The sequence below is a fragment of the Falco rusticolus genome, chromosome 6, assembly GCF_015220075.1.
Source record: "Falco rusticolus isolate bFalRus1 chromosome 6, bFalRus1.pri, whole genome shotgun sequence".
Taxonomy (NCBI): domain Eukaryota; kingdom Metazoa; phylum Chordata; class Aves; order Falconiformes; family Falconidae; genus Falco; species Falco rusticolus.
The window spans coordinates 74,993,533-75,012,000 of NC_051192.1; the positions used below are offsets into that span (position 1 = coordinate 74,993,533).

Sequence of the window (18,468 nt, forward strand, 5' to 3'; positions counted from 1 at the left end):
CCTTTGTCTTCAGAACCTTGTCTTTGTTCACCAAGCTGTATTGTTCGTTTGAAAAGCCGCAGTCCCTTTTCACCTGTGGAACTGGATGGTTTTCTGCTGCTTTCTAGATTATGACATGCAACTGCTGTTTGATCCAATGACTGGCAGCTGCTAGCTAGTCTGTATGTGGGGAAAGAGAATGATCTTATCTTAAACTTGGTGGAAAGTGGGTAAAGTGGACCATGTTACAGTTCCTGTACTAACTAAAGCAAGGAAAGGTGGGCAATGAAAGGAAAAAGTGTCAAAATTCGATAGTCTTAATAAAAAGATGTGCATTTTCACTATGCAACTAGAAAATTTTAGATTATTGGCTGTTATTCCTCTGCATTTGTAGAAGTCAAAGAATTCTTATTACAACAAAAATTAGAAAAGATCTGAAGAACTAACAACTTTAAATTTTGCTAAGGATAGTAGTGCACAATAATTTACATCCAACAGGCTTCAAATGAGCTAACTATGGAGTTTCTTGAAGTATTGATATTGGTGAATCCTGGATATTATTAACAGTCAGTCTGCTATTCATCCTGGGAAAAATCACGGCAAATGTGATATGAAAGGCAGTTACCTAATTAAGAGGTGCAAAAGTAATATTTATGATTTTTCAGAAAACAGACAGCAGGAAAAAGTAAACTTGTTCAGTGTTGTAAATTCAGCAGATAAATGCAACTGCTACTGTAGTATATATAATTTATTTCAGAGGTCTAATTCTGCTTTGTATGACATTCTAAGAACTTATATAATTTACAAAAGAAATGCAACACTTGGGTTTTAAAATCATTTAAATCAAATATCTTGAGAAAATTCAAAGAGACATACCCAGCCAAAAAGAGATGTTCCTGTGAGACACTGCTTGAATAGTTATTGGCCTACTGCTATAACATATCTCAGCTTTTGACAGTAGCAAATACCACTACCCTGCAGCATGGGAGAAAACCTGTTAGTCTGCTACCATACCCGATAACTTCTTTATCCAGTTAAGCATATGGAACAATCTAACTCCTTTCTGCATTTTGACAGCTGGAGAACCAGTAATTAACACTCAAAAGTGAGCCATGTTTAAGACCAGTATGATATCTGACTCTGTACAACATATTTTCAAAAATACCATTTAGGAAAAACATGGAAGGGCAGGGCAAGGCTGTAAGGAAAATAATTCAGGAACCTCTTTGAAAAAGCTGTGGCTGAAAAGAGACTCATAACGATAAGCAAAGAAACTGCCTTCTGCTGCTGCTGCTGCTGCTTTCTCTTTTGTTGAGGGCACTAGTAAACTTCCCTGAAAATATATATATGGAAGCAACTTGGAAGATCTAGACTATTTCCAAGTAGCTCATGTGTAAAGAGAAAACATGATAAAAACATTGCTAGGAAAGATAGCAGATGGTGTAGCTGTAATTGTGTATAGCTGATCTGTCATTGGACACAAAGATACCTATATAATTGTCCATTGTGGTGTTTTCTTTTTTCTTTTTCTAAATGTTAAATTAAACCACAACATAGGTGCTACAGGTGGGCAATTTCACTGTACATGTGACAGGCAATTGTGACTATAAAGGGACTGGCACAGCATGGTTCATGGCAAGAGAGGTATACAAACTCTATTAGACTGGATGGGTCACTGGAGTTATGTGACTTTTGAAAGTGTAAAGAAAGAATTGAATAGGACAATGAACAATGATCAGATTACTACCAGTGCTTTGCCTGCTGCTTGTCAAAAATAATGAGATCAGAAGGGTTGCATGCTGGCAAATTTGTGCAATGCAAATGCGTTAACTGAATTTCACTTCAGACAGCAATTTCATTTCTTAGTATAATCTCGACAATATATCAGAGGTTTAGTGCCTTGTTGAAAGACTGTCTAAAAAGGCTTTGAAGAAATTACTGTAACCAGCCCCATAGTTCAGTTCTGTGCCACCGAAAGAAGGCAGTATATTTTTAAAGGTGCTTGCCTTCAAAAGGAGAGACAATTTCTGAAACAGAGAGCACAGGAAGAAAATTGGGAAAACCCCACTTGTAGTGATGTGCATAAAGGTGATTCAAGAAAGACAGGGAGAAAAATTTTGAGTGGGTTAAAACCTGCTCTGCTTCAAAGGTGTTCCTATCTTGTTTCAAGGATCATGTGTAGTGGCTGAAAATGTCACTGTGTTACCATGCCTTCAGTTTAAAGCTTCCTTTCTTACTGTGATGGTAGCAAGGGAAATATGTAATATATTTCAGCCTTTATAGCACCACAGAAAGCCCTAGAGAACACATATCACAAAGACTCAAAACGAAACCGAAAAAAAGAAAAAGGAAACCCAACCCATTTTAACTTTATCTTTTTGCTATTCTTTTTGTCCTGACATCATTCAATATTTGCATTTCATTACAAAATATGAGGAATACGTAAAGGTGGTGTTAATATACAGTCATTCAGAAGATAATTCTAAATTTGATTTTCATAAGTAATGTTCATAATCTGTTTCTCTTTTGTGGGTGTATTCTATTTGAAACTTGGTATATGCAATAAACCCTCAGTGCTGCACTTTAGCCATCAGGCTGAAAGTAGCATAACATGTTGCATTTAACCAATGCTGTTAACACAAAGTAGAAAGAGCCTTTTTCTTAGGCAACTTTACGTAGAGACCAAGTCACTTCAGGTTCCGTGACCTGACAAGCTCACACAGTACAAGCCCCTTTGGTGGGGATGTGTGTGAGCGTATGCCACGGACATCTACATTACACACTGGGGACGTGTCACCAGAAGAAAAGGCCGAGGGGACATGACGCATGCCGAGAGCCAGCGTGAGTGTCTCCCCAGGACTGGCAGGTTCCGGACACTGTTCCTGTTCAACCTGTAGTGGCACACCGAGAGCTGAAGGCATCCACACAAGGCCGCCGGCGCACGGAAGGGCTGGCAGCCATCAGGCTGTGTAACACGGGCTGCACCGGCGGCAGCGCCCCGCAGGCGAAGGCCGCGGGCTCACACACGCACCCGCCGGAGCGGTGCCGGCCGCCCTCAGCCGGGGCCGCGGCCGGCGCCCTGCCGCCTGCTGCCTCACGGGGCCGAGGGCACACCCGCCGGCCCTACTTGCCATTCCGCAGGCCTGGCAGAGGCCACGGCCCGGCCCGTGCAGCTGCGGCCGCGGGGCCGCAGTTTCGCCCACAGCCCCCGCGAGGGTGGCCGGGACCCCGGGTAAGCCTAGAGGCCGGCTCCGGTGCCAGCGCCTTCGGGGGCCTGGCGCGGCAGCGGCCCGTGAGCGCGGCTAAGTCATGGGGCGACAGGTCTCATCGGGAAGAGGCCGCAGGCGGCACAAAACACCCGAAACGCTGCCCCGGCCCGGCCACCGCCCCGCAACCCGGCGCACTTGCCCCCGGTCGCCCCCAGCCCAACCCGGCCTGGCGCTTGCGCAGCGGCGCGCCCGCCCCCCCCGTAAACAGCGCCGTCACGTGAGCGGCCGGGCCCGGCGCGGCGCCGCTCGCCTGACGCCGCGGGGGCGCGCCTACGGGGCAGCGGGCACGCGGCCGGCACTCGAGCCGAGCCAGGCCAGGCCGGGCCGGGCGGGACCACTGGGGCCGGGGAGGGGAAGCCCGCGCGCACCCCCGCTCCCACAGGCCGCGGGCCTGCGCGAGCCGCCCCCTCTCCCTCACGGCGCGGCCGCCGCGTCCTTCCTCCGCGGCTCCGGGGCAGCGCTGGGCAGCGGAGCGGGGTGAGTTACCGCCACCGGGCCGCGCTGCGGCAGGTAAAGGGGGAGGACGGGAGGGGGCGAAAGGGCCCGCCGCGTTGCGCGGCTTCGCCCTGCCTTCGCCAGGCGGCCGGGCTGGGCCGGGTCGGGCCTGCCGCGGCGGTGGCGGGGCCGCGGCCTGTGTCGGCCTGGCCTGGCGGCGGGGCCCAGCGCGGCGGGTCGGCCCGGGTGGGACGGGGCCTGCTTCCGCCGCGGCGCTGCCGGCACGGGCTGGGCGCGGAGGCGGTGCCGCCGGCGGCCCTTGTGCGGAGACGGCCCGCGGTCTGGCTGCGGGCCCGAGGGGCGCTCCGCGGCCGAGCCCCCGCCGCTCCCCTTCGCCCGGGCGCGGCCCCGCGGCGTCGGCGCTGACCTTGCGGAGGGTGCGCCCCGCAGACCCAGGGCTGGCCGAGTCGCGGGCTCCTCGCCCTGCCACCTGACATGGCGCTGTGGCCACGGCCGCTGCGGCGGCCTCTGCCGTACCCCCACCGCGGCGTCCGTGCGCGATCTTGCCGCAGGCTCCCTGCCCGGAGCCGTGCTGCTGCTGACTTTACCGCACCGCCTTCCCTGCCGCGCGTTTACTGGGTCTTGCCCCTTCTTAGCGGTGCTTGTCCCTTGCGACCTCGTGAGCCGCTGATGGCTTCTTGCCCCATACAAACCTGAGGAACAAACCCCAATTTAGACCTTGCTGTTCTTCCTGCTATTGGTGTGACCTGTTCGGGCTCCTCCTCCCGTCTGTCAAACTTAGCATCATCAACAACTTCTGTGTTTAACTCTTGTGTATAGTACCCACTGTAGGAAGTCCAGGAGAAAACGTGGTCATCGGCTGTACTCTGGTGATTCAGTGGCCTGGTGGTATCTCCAGGTCCTGTTCTTGGATGAGATGCTCTTTCTGAGGCAGTGCGTCCTCGCTTCTTGTTTGCTACTGGAATGCAAATAATTAATATCTATAAGACTTTGGAAGAGCCATTACTCATGTGATTGTGAGTGTGCTTTTTATATGGTCTGCACAATGGAGACCAGTTACAGTTACGAGGTGGGGGTTTGGAAGAAGAGCGCTCTGTGCAGTGTAGGTTGAGTTAGAGAAATAGCCTGTAGAATGAAGCATAAAAGTGAGGAAGGAAAGACAGGAGCATGGGGTGACAACAGCTGTACCCTGCAAACTGTAGCTGTGGTGGTGTCTTTTATGTATCTGTTAATCCATTATGTAATTTCTATACAATGGCTTTTATAAAAATTGATGCTAGCAAACAGTAGAAATACTATAGCATTAAATGTAAGGATGGTAAACATAACAGCATCTCTTTAACACCACTATTTCATGGTTTGTTTCACTTAATAAATCAATGTAGTAAGGTTTGAGAGACAGTAAGGGAGATCTTGAAAACCTGGATTTTATATTTCTTGGAATAATTTAACTTTGAGTGGTGTTTACATTTAGTGTGTAGGCCACAGTGAAACTGCTGGTCAGCACTCTTTTTGCTTTATCAAGTAGCTTCTGCTTTTAATTTCTATAGTTAGCTTTAAAGATCATACATATAAATATGGAGTTCTGAACACACCTGTCAGCTGTCATTGCCTGTTGCTCAGTCATTCAGTTTTTATGTGCATTTTACGTTTGCAAACCCTCAGGAATTTCAAAGAACTGAAAGGGCACCTAACTACCAACCATGTAGGCTAGATTTAATTCAATACAGTGAACTAAAGTAATTCAACACAGTGATGTGTTGCTAAGAAAGCAAAAGCTCGAAAAAGCCTGTAATTTTTATATGCCATACTTCTGTGACCTCCTCTTTTTAGAAGGCTTTGTTCTACCTCTTGGATTAAATACTACTCATGTTGTGCAAAGAGCTGAGCTGATGTATGTTGCATAACATTTTTTTAGTTTTTTTTTTTAAGGGAAGTTTGTATTTTAAAAAAATTAATTTTCCCTGGTCAACTTAAATACAGTTAAATCCAAGTCTTAAAAATACTAAGGGGTGCTAATTTATTTGTAGGAAATAATAAACTTTCTTTTTATATAAATATTATTCAGTCATATTATGTCAGAAACTTTTTTTTATCGCAAGGGAATACTTTTGAAAGGTAATATTATGAAGTAGCAGTGGCAAAGCCCACTAAATTGGTATATTAGTGTTCATTATATAGCAGCAAAAAGTGAAAAATACGGACAGCTTGTGACATCTGCCTGAATGGTGCCAATATTAGCTACATGATGGATGGTATATTTCTGTGGAAAACTTCACGAGGCTTAGTCATTAAGCTTCTAACTATTTCTGAAAAAAAACCCAACCCCAGACCAGCCCCACCCTAATTCTAATGTGTTTCCAGATGAATAATTATCAGAGAGATGCTGACAAATTCAAAAGGTATTACAAATGAAATTATTCTTTCTGGGGTGACTCACAAATAATCGATGTAACCAGTTACACAGCTTAACGTTTATACTGTGTTTAAGTTGGAAATACTTGAAACAATTCTTGAGGAACTTGAGGATGAAAATGAGTTGAAGAGCATAGCAGTAGTGATGGAAAAATAATCTGTCCTTTTTTCTTTTCAGGGAAGCGCCTCTTGGTAGTGAGTTTACAGATTCTAGACATACATGCAGTAATGGAGGGAGAGATTAATAAAATTATGTATAATCTTTGATTATGCTTAATTTTTGTGGGATTTAAGGGTATTCATTGATGTGACTGTCCAGCAAAGGAAAACAGTGTACTTTACAAAAAACGTTTGTAAGATTTCACAATGTAAAGAAAATTTCATGAAAGAACACAATTTACAAATGCAGCGCTATATGCCTCTTCTAGCTGTGAAGTGACGGTGAGGAATGTTTCGGGTGTTTTTTGTTTGCTTTTTTTTTTTTTTTAAAGAAGAGGTTCAGAAGATAACTGTTAGGTTGACTTTCTGTAATACAACAGTTTGATCTTGTGTGATTAAGAAAAGGTTTCTTTTACTTCTTCTACATTTCTTTGGTCTTCTAATTAAATCCTTTATATGAAGTTTACTTTTTTTCCCTGTTCACTGAAATGAGGTACAGGTTTGGCTGGTGAATAATTCTTTTCAGTAGTGAAGGTTTAATAAAGAAAATAGCTTGAGCTGCCTGTCCTTCTTCAAACACCATGATAGTAAATAGTAAGGGATCTGCTGTATCAGTGAGGGGAGCAGCGTATACCTCCAGATTATAGATAGATTTTGGGATGTGGTTATCGGTTAATATATCAGACTATTGAGATTTCAGTAGCAGGGTGATAAGGTTTGGGTCGGTTGAGGTCTGAAGACTTTATGGTAAGGGAAACACAAAAATAGTACGGAAGAGATGGTTAAGAATGTTCAGATGTGAAATGCTCAGATTTACATTTCTTGTTCTTTGTTCTGTGGCAGGGCTTTGGTTTTGGTGCCATTAGATCTTTAATCTTAAATGAGGGATTAAAATAATAAATAGGAGATTTTTGTAAGGGAGCAGATGGCATATGGTTTCTTATGGGTTGATGTTTCTGACGTACAGCTTTGTTTGGTGTACCTGGGCCTCCTTTACAGGAATATTGATGCATCAAATTAACCTGTTGAGTGTGTTTTGCTGTTAGACAGGTCTTTGACAGTGTTCTGTTTGATAGGAGGTGGGTGAACAAGAATGAGTGTAACTAAATTTGACCTAAGGCCGAAGTTCAGCAAACCATATTCCATCCAAGTGTTGTATCCTTTTTTTGAAAAAGGACACTGACATTTTCTTTGACAGTTTCAAACACATTTTTGTGGCCACATTGCAATTCATGTGCTCATAAATAGAATTGGTTGTCCTGTCAAAAATGTTTTGTCAGTTAAGTTAATCTTGAAGACTGTCCTAGATGATGGGATTTGAGCTAATGTGAACCAAAAAAAGTGCATTGATGTGAAAGTTGTAAAGCTGAGGTTTTCTTGCCAACTCTGCCACTGATGCACTCCCTGGTATTGATTTCCTTTTTTATCCCATGATGTGTTTATTTGGCCAAAATTTGTTACTACAGAGGACCCGGGTCTCAGTTCTGGCTTTTGGTGCTGTAATATTCATAAATGTAAGAATGAATGCAGGTTTTAGTGCTTAAAACACACAGACACATGACAGCTTAGCATTAAGTTTCAGTTAGGTCCTTGTGACCTTAAACTTTAAGGTTTTGTGTACGTTGAAGGGGGTTGATGGTAGTAAAACTTGCCTGTGCTCAGCATCAGTGCTTTCAAGCAGCATTGATTGGTAGATGGGCGATAAGTGTCAAGGTATCAGTGAGCACGTGGATGATCCCACATCACACCTCCAGTGAACAAAAATAGACATTTGATACCTTGAACATTCTTTTTAAGTACAGTAGTTACCAGAAGACTCAAGCAAAGGATTTTTTTTTTTTTAACTGCCTGTGGCATTAGTTGATTTCATGTCAGTTAAGGTGCAGGCTCAATCCGAAAACTGAAAAAAATTTTTCAGTTACTGTTACTGCCACAGAGGAATCAAGTAATAAGTGCTGAGTCAGCTTTCCCCATTTGTTTTGACATGTAAAGTGCTATTCATCCAAGTAGCTCTCTTCCTTTAGTGTACTTTTCTGACCAGTGTTTATTACTATTTGACAAAATAAATGTAATACAGTTTTTTATGGAGTCTGTTACTGTCATGCAATTTATGGAGTCTGTCATGACTAGTCCGTGCTTTCAGTCCTTTGGTGTGTGCAAGCTGAAGGAAGGTGTTTACAGAACGGACCAAATCTTCTGTTTTGAGTGTTGCAATGTTTCCAACACAGTCCAGTCAGTAATGATTTACAAAAGATTTTAAAAGCTCTAGACAGATTCAGTGAATTGGAAGCAACAAACACTATTCAGGAAAGCACATAAATGGGATGGAAAGAATAGTGATGTTACTCTGTCTTCACTAGCTTCAGATTCACTGGCTCAGGTAGGTCAATAAAGTAGATAGGATCTTCAACATCTAGTGTTTTGAGTATCTTAAATAAGCAGCTTGAGCTTTTTTCCTTTCTGTGGTTAGGTTCCTTCAGTTTTTTCCCCGCTTTGTTCCCAATTTAGGCAACTTTTTTCTGGTTACATTTCTTTATAGAAATATTTTATTTTTCTGAAGTCCAACTTCTGAGGACTTTAGTAAACCAGATTTCTTCTGAATGACAATCATTAAACATACAGGAACTGCTGTTTTATATTCTTAAGTTAAAATCCAAGCTAATTTATGAAAGTCAAAGTTAAAATGTAAACTAATGAATGAAAGTCACCCCCTGGGCAGAGAGAGGAGGAGGAGACAAAGTAATTGCAGTGAATGTTATTTAAAAGTGTGAAACCTAACTTTTGCTTAGTAAAATAGATGGTGTAGGAATACTGTTAAAACTGAATAAAACACATAGAAAATAATAACTTATAAAGACAAATACATCTAATGAAAATTCAAATATGTAGTTGGAAAAATCAACACTTGCCATACCTGGTGTTTAAGGGAGTCTTAATTTAGAATGCAGTCAAAGACAGATCGTGCTTGGCTTGTACCTCAGCTAAGAAGCACTCAGGATTTCTAGTGGTATGTACAATTTGTGATTGTCTCTGCTTGAGGCAAATTTTAGATAAGATGGTAGGGACATGCTGAAGCAGTTGAATATCTCCACTAAAATGTTTTGCTCTGTTCCAATAAGAAAATAATACAACACAGACAGAAGTATTTTTTGCCTCTTTTACAGGTAAACTAAACAGCGAGAAACCTTAAAGATGTACAGTATTTCTTGCCCAGCTGTTAGTCTTCCTTGCCCTCTAGGATTGGTTTGAAAGGATATGCTTGTTTGAGATTTCAGTTTCTTTCCTTAGCAAGTGATCATTCTCGCTATTTATCATTTTAATTTTGAAAAGTCATTTAGAGCTGCTGGAGATGTATTGATAATGTAGCAAATGCGGACAAGATAAAAATCTGTCATATCAGATCCTATGGCATGTTTATTTCATACCAGTCTTTGTTGGGATTTGAGGCAATATTGTGACGTACCTAACTTAATGCAACAGCTGGAGAAACGAGTTTTTTAAGCTGGAGGACTTGGACTGAAAAGGAAAATGATGCTGAGAGCATGAGGAGATTTTATGGGTAAACACAATGTGGGAGAAATTCTGGAAGTCATGTTTAACTGACATGCTTCTTTAACAGGGTCATTTTTAGTGATGGATCACTTGATGAAATATTTTTGGTTGGTGTGTTTCTTCTCTGAGTACCTATTTTTGCGGGGGGGCAGGGGCTGACTTGAACAAACCGGTTTCAAAACTGTAGGATAAATGTACTTTTGTTCAAGGAATTGAGGAGAACACTCTCTATTCCTTTAGCTTTTCTTGATGGTCAGATTGCATTGCACCCACGCTCCTGTATCTTGCTGTGCTGTGCCCTGTAGCAGTCTCAGTTGACACCCTGATGTTCCAGGAGCCAGCAGGTGGGAGAGTTTTCATCTGTTCAGACTGGACCTGTCTGAGACTACCTCCTGTCATTTGCTTCTTTGCCTTCTTCCTGAATGCTCTGCTCCTCTTGTCACTGGTTTTCTGTACATGAGACTTTGTATTCTGTTGCTTCTGATTAACTACTCAGTGGGAACACTTGAGTTACTGCACTATGGGAGTACACTTGGTATGTGCACTTTTGCTGTGAGTGATGCCAAGCCACTGGCCTTCAGAGTTCAAGTCGAGGACACAGCTGTGTTCCAGGGGAACACCAGATTCCTTCTCTGACCAGTTTGAGTTGCCTTTCGAAATAAGTGGCCATTAAAAACTCAACTGTGGTTTCACCTACACCTCTGGCTATTTTTCCTGGTGTTCAGAGTGTTACAAATGTAAAATAAACTGTTGAAAACTCATGCGTTGTAGGCATTGTGTAAGGGAAGAATATTTTTTTGTTTGTAGCAACTGTTTCTAACAGTTGGCTGTCTAGCAAGAAGTGTATCTTCCATTGTTAGTCCCACAGATTCTACGCTTCATGTCACAGTTAAATTAGTAGTGCTAGAAAAAACTTCCTGAACTTGGTACTGTACAAGTTATGCAAAGAATTGAACAGTAGTTTCTTGAACCAGCTAAACCAAAATTTTGATTTCACGTGCTTTACTAGGATAACCTCTCTGTTTCAAAAATTGTAGAACAAATTTTGTTGTCGTAGGATTTTTATGCAAAACTACCTTGTTTATATTCTTGCAGTGACATTTTGATGCAAAATTTGGATAGAACTTATACTTGATCATAGGCTCATGCTCCAGAAATAAAACTTTTGATGAAATTCCTCTTGTATTTTCTCTGCTAGATAGTTAGGTGTTGTTGAAGGTGGCTGTGACCATTGCATGTATAGTTGCTTTGACAGTTATTCTACAGTGTTTTTAGTGTTCTGAGTGGCTGCATGGTAGTCTTGCAAAACTGGAGACATTCTTTTTTCATGACATTGCTGAAGACAGAGATTTTTTTTTTTAATTTCTCAGCAGTGATTTTTTGTAGCAAGAGGTAATATTTTGCTCAAGCTTTGCTACTTAACACTGCTTTTAATGAAGTGGTCAGCATTGCTTTCGTAACAGCAATGTTTGAGCAACAATTATTTAAATGTTCCCTTCATATCCATAAAAAATCCTGAGATACATTATTGTAAATGTGTTCAATGCCCCTGCCACTCTTTAATTTTGAATATAGAAGGTTTCTTACAGTAATTTACGAGGGTTCTATTGCAGTGTCATTGGCACATTTTAGTGTCAGGCTCCACCATTATTTTATCCTGTGTCTGTTACTCCAGTGCTTGTGTGATGCCAATACAAAAAAACCTGCCATTACAGGAAGGTTTAAATTACTGGATTGGGGCAGTTATAATTATTTTCTTACTTTGAGCCACTGCAGCTCTTGTATTTTATTCTGTATAGTATCAGACTGTTGTAACCACACGGCATAATAAAAATAAATTATACAGTGCAGCGTAGCACTTCCTCCATTAATTTGCTGTTTTATCTTTTGCCACATTTGGAAATGTTGACAACTCTGAAAAGAACTTGGACTGCTATAGTTGCTAGTTAGTATGGTGTGTATGTAGATGCACTGCATTGCTTGATAAAAATAGTCCATTTTTGGTGAGGGAGCTTTCAAATTATAGCACCTGCTGCTGTGTGAGTTTGTTACTTACTTAGTAAATACACCTGATTTAGCCTTTCTTGCTGGTTGTTTGCTCAGTAGGACATTGAGTATTGAACTGTTTCGTCAGTTAGCTTGTAGATACTGTAGACATGTTCTGCAGAGGCATAGTGCCATACCTGACCACTGCTTTTGTTTTCTTTTCTTCTGAGCTGCCCTATGGCAGAAGGGAGAAAGATTGCCATGTTCTCAAAAAGGCAAAACAAAATGAAAAAGTTTACATGCTCACCTATAGTTTTTGTAAATTTGTGAAATTGAATAAATTGCATAAATAGGTTTGAAATTGTAGCTGAACTCTTACATGCGTATGGCTAGGATTTTCCCCATTGATTACTAACAGAAATGTGCTGTAAACGTGAGCATACTTACAGTTCTAGTAAGCATGAGTAGGTACTGGATTTATTCAGTGTCAGGTTGCTGGAACAGGGATCTGGAAACTAATTCAAGCACTACAAACTCTGTCTCACTTCTCCTTTTCCTTTAATTAATGTGTTTCTTAAAAAAAAATCCTGTCTAGTGTGTGGGAGGATGATGATGAAGGAAGGAGCACAAGAGAATGTATGTCCTTTTTCTGCTTCCAAAAAGGTGAACAGCTTTGCGTGTGCCAAAACTGGTGTCTCCCACGTTTTCCTGTATGCCAAATTAAGCCAGGCACTACACTGCACTACTTCATTTTCCTTGCCTCCATGACCATATTTATTATAATTATCTCTCTTCACTCTTAAGTATACGCTTAGACTAAACTTCTGAAGAAACAATTTGTCGACTTTTTTTTTTTTTTACATTTTTTTGTGGAGTTATATGTTCTTATGAGTTGAATCTCTGCTGCAATAGTTGCGCTTCTGCTGTATTGCAAAGAAGTGATCTAGAAAATAAGGAATCGCTTCTTGTAAAATGTTGGTACCATCTCCGAATACAATTCCTTAAGTTTAGGTAAAACTTCAAAACTGAAGTTTATAAAAGGTTTCTGGCCATTTTGAAGCCAGCTTAGAATTCTCATATACTTGATTGAAGTCAGATTTTCATATAAAATGTCTGTAATTTTATTGAATGTAATGATAGGTGAAAAATAATAGGGATAAGGCCTTGCTGCCTAAAAATAGTTACTTGCTATGAAGTACTTGGTAGTTCCTCTGTAAACGGAAATACAGCCCTTCTCAGGTTTGGGCCTAGTATGGCAGGCTCCTTTCACTGATGTTAGTGGAAGCTGATCTCACATTTTTACATTTAAAGGTGAAGAGAGATGTGCGCTCGCAGTGCTGCTAACCAGGTTTGCTTGTTCTTCATTCCCCCCTCCCTCTGGTATCCCGCCCCTTGGGTTGGTTAAGGTTTAAACAAGTTTTAGAAAGGAGGTGTTTCACTTACCTGTGTTATACACACTCTGTAGAAGTGGCATCACGCTGATGCTGATAGCAGAGTTTATATTAACTTAGCATGGAATTTCTTTTAAAAACAGTAAGTTAGAGATTTGATTTTTAGATATGCAGTGGGCCATACTGAGGCCTAAGCAGGTGTGGGGTTTTTTTTTTTTTTTGGTTACAATTCTAAAATACCTTGAGCATTCTTTATAAAACAGAACAGCCAAAAATTTGCTGGTTTCTTAGGTGTTTTACAATTTGTAGCTTATTTTCTTATGGTATTTTTCTTGTCTTTCTATAGGGCTGAAAGACACACAGGAGTCTTCATGGATATAGTTGATACATTTAACCATTTAATTCCTACTGAACACTTAGATGATGCCCTATTTCTAGGATCCAACCTGGAGAATGAAGTCTGTGAGGATTTTAGTACAAGTCAAAATGTCTTAGAGGATTCGCTGAAGAACATGCTCAGCGATAAGGATCCTATGCTAGGATCTGCAAGTGCCCAGTTCTGTTTGCCTGTTTTGGATAGCAATGATCCCAATTTCCAGATGCCTTGTTCAACAGGTAAATCTTACGATTTTTTAAGATTACAATTTAAAATACAGTTATACTCTAGTACCAACCCTTTTTTGTAATGTAGAAATAATAATTTGGGATTTCTGTCTCCTTCCTGCCCTTTTTGTTGCACTGCTTGCATGCCTGGCATGTAAACTGTGCAGTTCTTTTTAACTTTGTTGCATAACAGTAGAGGAAGGCTTCTAATCTGGATCAGAAGTAATTTAGACTTTGTCTTGAGTACTTGCAAATTATTCCCAATTGAAGGTGTGATTTGTTTAGTGTAAGTGCTGTGCCTCATCAGTGAAGTTGCTAGTTGTCTTCAAGAAATGTAGTATTCTGCAATAGCAACAGAAGCATGAGAGTTGCACAAATGACTGCTCTGACCTCAGGGTTATTCTGTTAGCGCTAGGCCTTCCTGCTACTGAGCTGATACCAGATTCTAGACGTTTTGCTTTGGTTGGCTTCAAACAAAACCTTGGAATCTTAATACAATTTTGTTGCTGTTTGGAAACACCTACTTTGGAACCAATTTAGAGCAGAGTTTTAAATAAAAAATAATCTTAGGGGTTGTGGAATAGTTTTGGAAGATAACAAAAAAGGTGATCCAGTCCCTAAAATTATTTATATTGATGAGTAGTTGGAATAATTACACTGAATTTGATGTAAGAGCCAAAGATATACCCTGTGCTTAATATTTTTTTTATTTCACTTGAAGTTAATAATAAATCTTTTAGCTTCATTACTGAAAAAGTGTTGTAATGCAAATAACTTTGATTATATCATTATTTTTTTTAATGAACTTTATGAACATTGAAAATCCTACCACTTTCCTAATACAATGTGTATTTTGTTTCTACTAACAGACTAAATTTTCACCTTCAGTAAATTAAGTGGTCTTACAATATGGAAAATCATAAATCGAAGGTGATACTGAGTGACGTGATAAAAATGTGAACTACAAAGCCAAAACAAGATATTTGATCTTTTTACCGCTTTAGTGAAACATTATTTGAGGCCATCCTTAATGTTTTTCTTTATTCTTGCTTTAGTCTGTATCCTTACACATTTTTGTCTGGATCCCACAAAACAAAAAACATTGCTCTTAATGTGCGTAAAGCTGTACAGTGTACACAGCTAAACTAAATTCCTCCTCTAAATTTTCTCCATATTTCCAGTAAAACGGTGGTGCAGATTCTTGTTTCACACTGCATCCTGTGCATCATTCAGTAAACCTATACTGCATCTGAAATTTTTGAATTAACTCATAGGGTACAACTGGATATTTTAAAAGTTACAGGGAGACTTTTGGGGGCTTTTTGGCATATACTTCTTCTGAAAAGTGATCAGCAGTGCAATAATTCGTACTATTGATAGTTAAAAAATGACAGTTAATTTTTAACGTCTATTAAAATAAGTGAGCTAAGTCATTTACTTGGGGCTACTATTTCAGGTTGTCTGCAGACTAAGGGAATAAAAACTAATTGTATTTATGCTGAGATCATGAGTTTAATGTTTTGTTTTAAAATCAGAAAGCAAGAGCAGAGCCATGCTTCAGTAAGTAAATTAAAACATGCAATTTGGAATTAATATAGTAGGTATCCAAAAGCACATGAAATATTTTTGGTGTTGCTTGTTCTTTATAGATCTTAATAAGAACTGTCCTTATCCTGGATGATGGTAGGACTGCAGTACGTATTTATAGTTTTTTAGTTGAGAAAAACAATTATCAATTAGAAGCAAAGTTACTTTGCTTGTCTTTATTCCTTGAGTACTCATATAGCTTGTGATTTATTTGATCTGTCTGAGACTGTTGGTGATCTAACACAGTTTACATAGTCTGCTGGTAAGAATGTAGTGAGTCGTGCAAGATGATAGTACCCTTGGTAAGAATTACCCATACTGTTTTTTCCAGACAGTATGTGTGAAAGCTCATCTCTACCCCAACATCAGTTTGTCTAAGAAAAGAGAAAAAAGCATAACTCTCCCCACAAAACTTACTGTAATTACATCCTTAGAGTTACACTGTTGGTGTGCCATATAGAATGATGGTTTGCTGTATTCTGATCCTGAGTAGGATCTCACTGTGAATTTATTCTGTAGTGCATTAAGCAGTATGGTAACAGAATGGGTAGTTATTGGCTCTTCACTTAAACTTTCACTAGGGTTAGAAGTGTACCTAGGAAAATATATTTTCAGTAAGGTTTTACTAGGTTTAGGTACGCTTGTTATCTATTTATGTTGAGCAGGGCAAGACCTAGGAAGTACTGAAATGGTAGACGGTGATTTTTCTTACACTCTTGATTTCATTCCTGAGGAAAAGAGTTCATTTTTTCCAGAGGCACAAATTTATTTAGCACAATTTATTTTAGACCTTCAAACAGTATTTTGCATAACCCATGCCTAGACCACATAACAGTTTAAGAAAAGGAGCAAAATGCTTGTGAAAATTAGTTCAGAGAGTCAGCAAAGGACAGATTTATCATGTTTGCTGCTCCATGAATAACTGGAACATTGGTTGTGGTTTAATCCTGGCTGGCGACTAAGCCCCACACAGCTGCTCAGTCACTCCCCCCCCAGTGGGATGGGAGAGAGGATTGAAAGAGTAAAACTATGAAAACTCCTGGGTTGAGATAAAGACAGTTTAATAGGTAAAGCAAAAGCCACAGACGCAAGCGAAGCAAAGCAAGGAGTGCATTCACTACTTCCCATGGGCAGGCAGGTGTTCAGCCATCCCCAGGAAAGCCGGGCTCCAGCATGTGTAACGGTTACTCGGGAAGACAAACACTTTAAGTCCGAATGTCCCCCCTTCCTCCTCCTTCTTCCACCTTATATATGCTCAGCACAATGTCATATGGTATGAAATACCCCTGTAGCTAGTTGGGGTCAGCTGTTCTGGCTGTGTCTCCTCCCAGTTTCCCCATGCCCCTCCAGCCCTCATGCTGGCAGGGCCCAAGAAACCGAGAAGTCCTTGTTAACTTATAACCATCACCCAGCAACAACCAAAACCATCCGTGTGCTGTCAGCATTGTTATTACACCAAATCCAAAACACAGCACTGCACCAGCTACTAAGAAGAAAATTAACTCTGTCCTAGCAGAAACCAGGTCCTGTCCAGTTTTCAAAGTGGTAAAGATTTCATGCTACAGCTTATTTGATTGTTGTGAGCAAGCTGAAGAGATACAAGTGAAAATAGTTGGACTGAGGAGGTGATTTGGCTAAAATGGTATTAGGTCTCAGAGAAAATGGAGGAGCAGAAGGCATGGCTCACTGATACTACTTTGAAGGCCTGGTCTGAGCAGAGTTCAAGAGTATTTGTAAGCCTATGCACAAATCAAGATACTATCTTTATATGTATTCAACCTAAAGAACTTGCACCCTGTTCTAAATAAGAAATTTATTGCGTGAACCTGAGTACACGTGAGTGGCGGAAGCTTTGAGAAAGGCTTTTTTCAGGCCTGCTTACTCACATACCAGATTTCTCAGGATTGTGACAACATTTTCGCTTGCTTACTTTGGAGATCAGGCCTTTTTATCTATGAACCCATTCTTTCTTGCACTTAAGTTGGTTTTGAGTGTGGGTTTGCTGCTCTTTTTCTTACTGCTGCATTGACATTAGTTCTTGCTAGGCCTGTAAATAACGCCCAACCCAGTGTTATTACTAATCGACATTGCATCTGTGTTGCTCAGCTTTAAGGTTTGTATTGCACATCATTCAACATGAACTAAGCTTTTTGTTAATTCTAAGCCTTTTTTATGGTGTATTACTAATAATTTGACTGTATGGGATGGATACTGGTAGGCAGTCAGTTTTATGTCCTTTGAACAGTTCAAGTACTTGTTTATAAGGCAGAAACACGTAGATTTTTGTGAGTTGAAGTTTGATTTCCAGTCATTGCTTGTTAGAGGCATCTATCCAGAAAATGCAAGCTTTGTAAATTGGATTATAAATGCTTCTCTTGGGGAGGATGGTAGCATAGAATCATAGAATTGTTTGGTTTGGAAGGGACCTTTAAAGGTCATGTAGTCCAACCCCCCTGCAGTGAGCAGGGACATCTTCAGCTCAATCAGATTTCTCAGAGCCCCATCCAACCTGACTTTGAATGTTTCCAGGGATGGAGCATCCACCACCTCTCTGGGAAACTTGTTCCAGTGTGTCACCGTTCTCATTGTAAATTTTTTTTCCTTCTGTCTAGTTTGAATCTACACTTTTTTAGTTTAAAACCATTACCCCTTGTCCTATTGCAACAGACCCTGCTAAAAAGTCTGTCCCCATCTTTTTTTATAAGCCTTGTTTAAGTGTTGAAAGGCCGCAAAAAAATCTCCCTGGAGCCTTTTCTTCTCCGGGACGAACAACTCCAACCCTCTCAGCCTTTCCTCATAGGAGAGGTGTTCCATCCCTCTTGATAACTTTAGTGGCCCTCCTTTGGACCTGCTGCAACAGGTCCATGTCTTTCCTGTGCTGAACATCTTATTGTCAGCGGTACTGGTGTATGAGAAATAGCAAGGAGCATGAGAATAGCTGTCTGTTCATAGGAAGAACTGTATCTGTACCAGTGAAGCAGTCTCATGTTCACGTCTTGTTCACAGACTCACTCACGGCCTGAGTTTGGTTTGTGCTGAATCTAAATAGTTTCTTCAGCTAGGTGACATGA

General features: G+C 40.9%; 1 protein-coding gene across 1 annotated transcript in view; it reads left to right on the top strand.

Annotated features, from left to right (window-relative positions):
* Positions 1 to 3,513: 3,513 nt before the first annotated feature.
* The window catches only part of PHF3 (PHD finger protein 3), a 53,652-nt gene continuing 38,697 nt past the window's right edge, over positions 3,514 to 18,468 (top strand). Inside the window, 2 exon segments of the mRNA XM_037392965.1 lie at positions 3,514 to 3,725; positions 13,554 to 13,822. Coding sequence (XP_037248862.1) covers positions 13,579 to 13,822 — 244 coding nt within the window. The 5' untranslated portion in view covers positions 3,514 to 3,725; positions 13,554 to 13,578.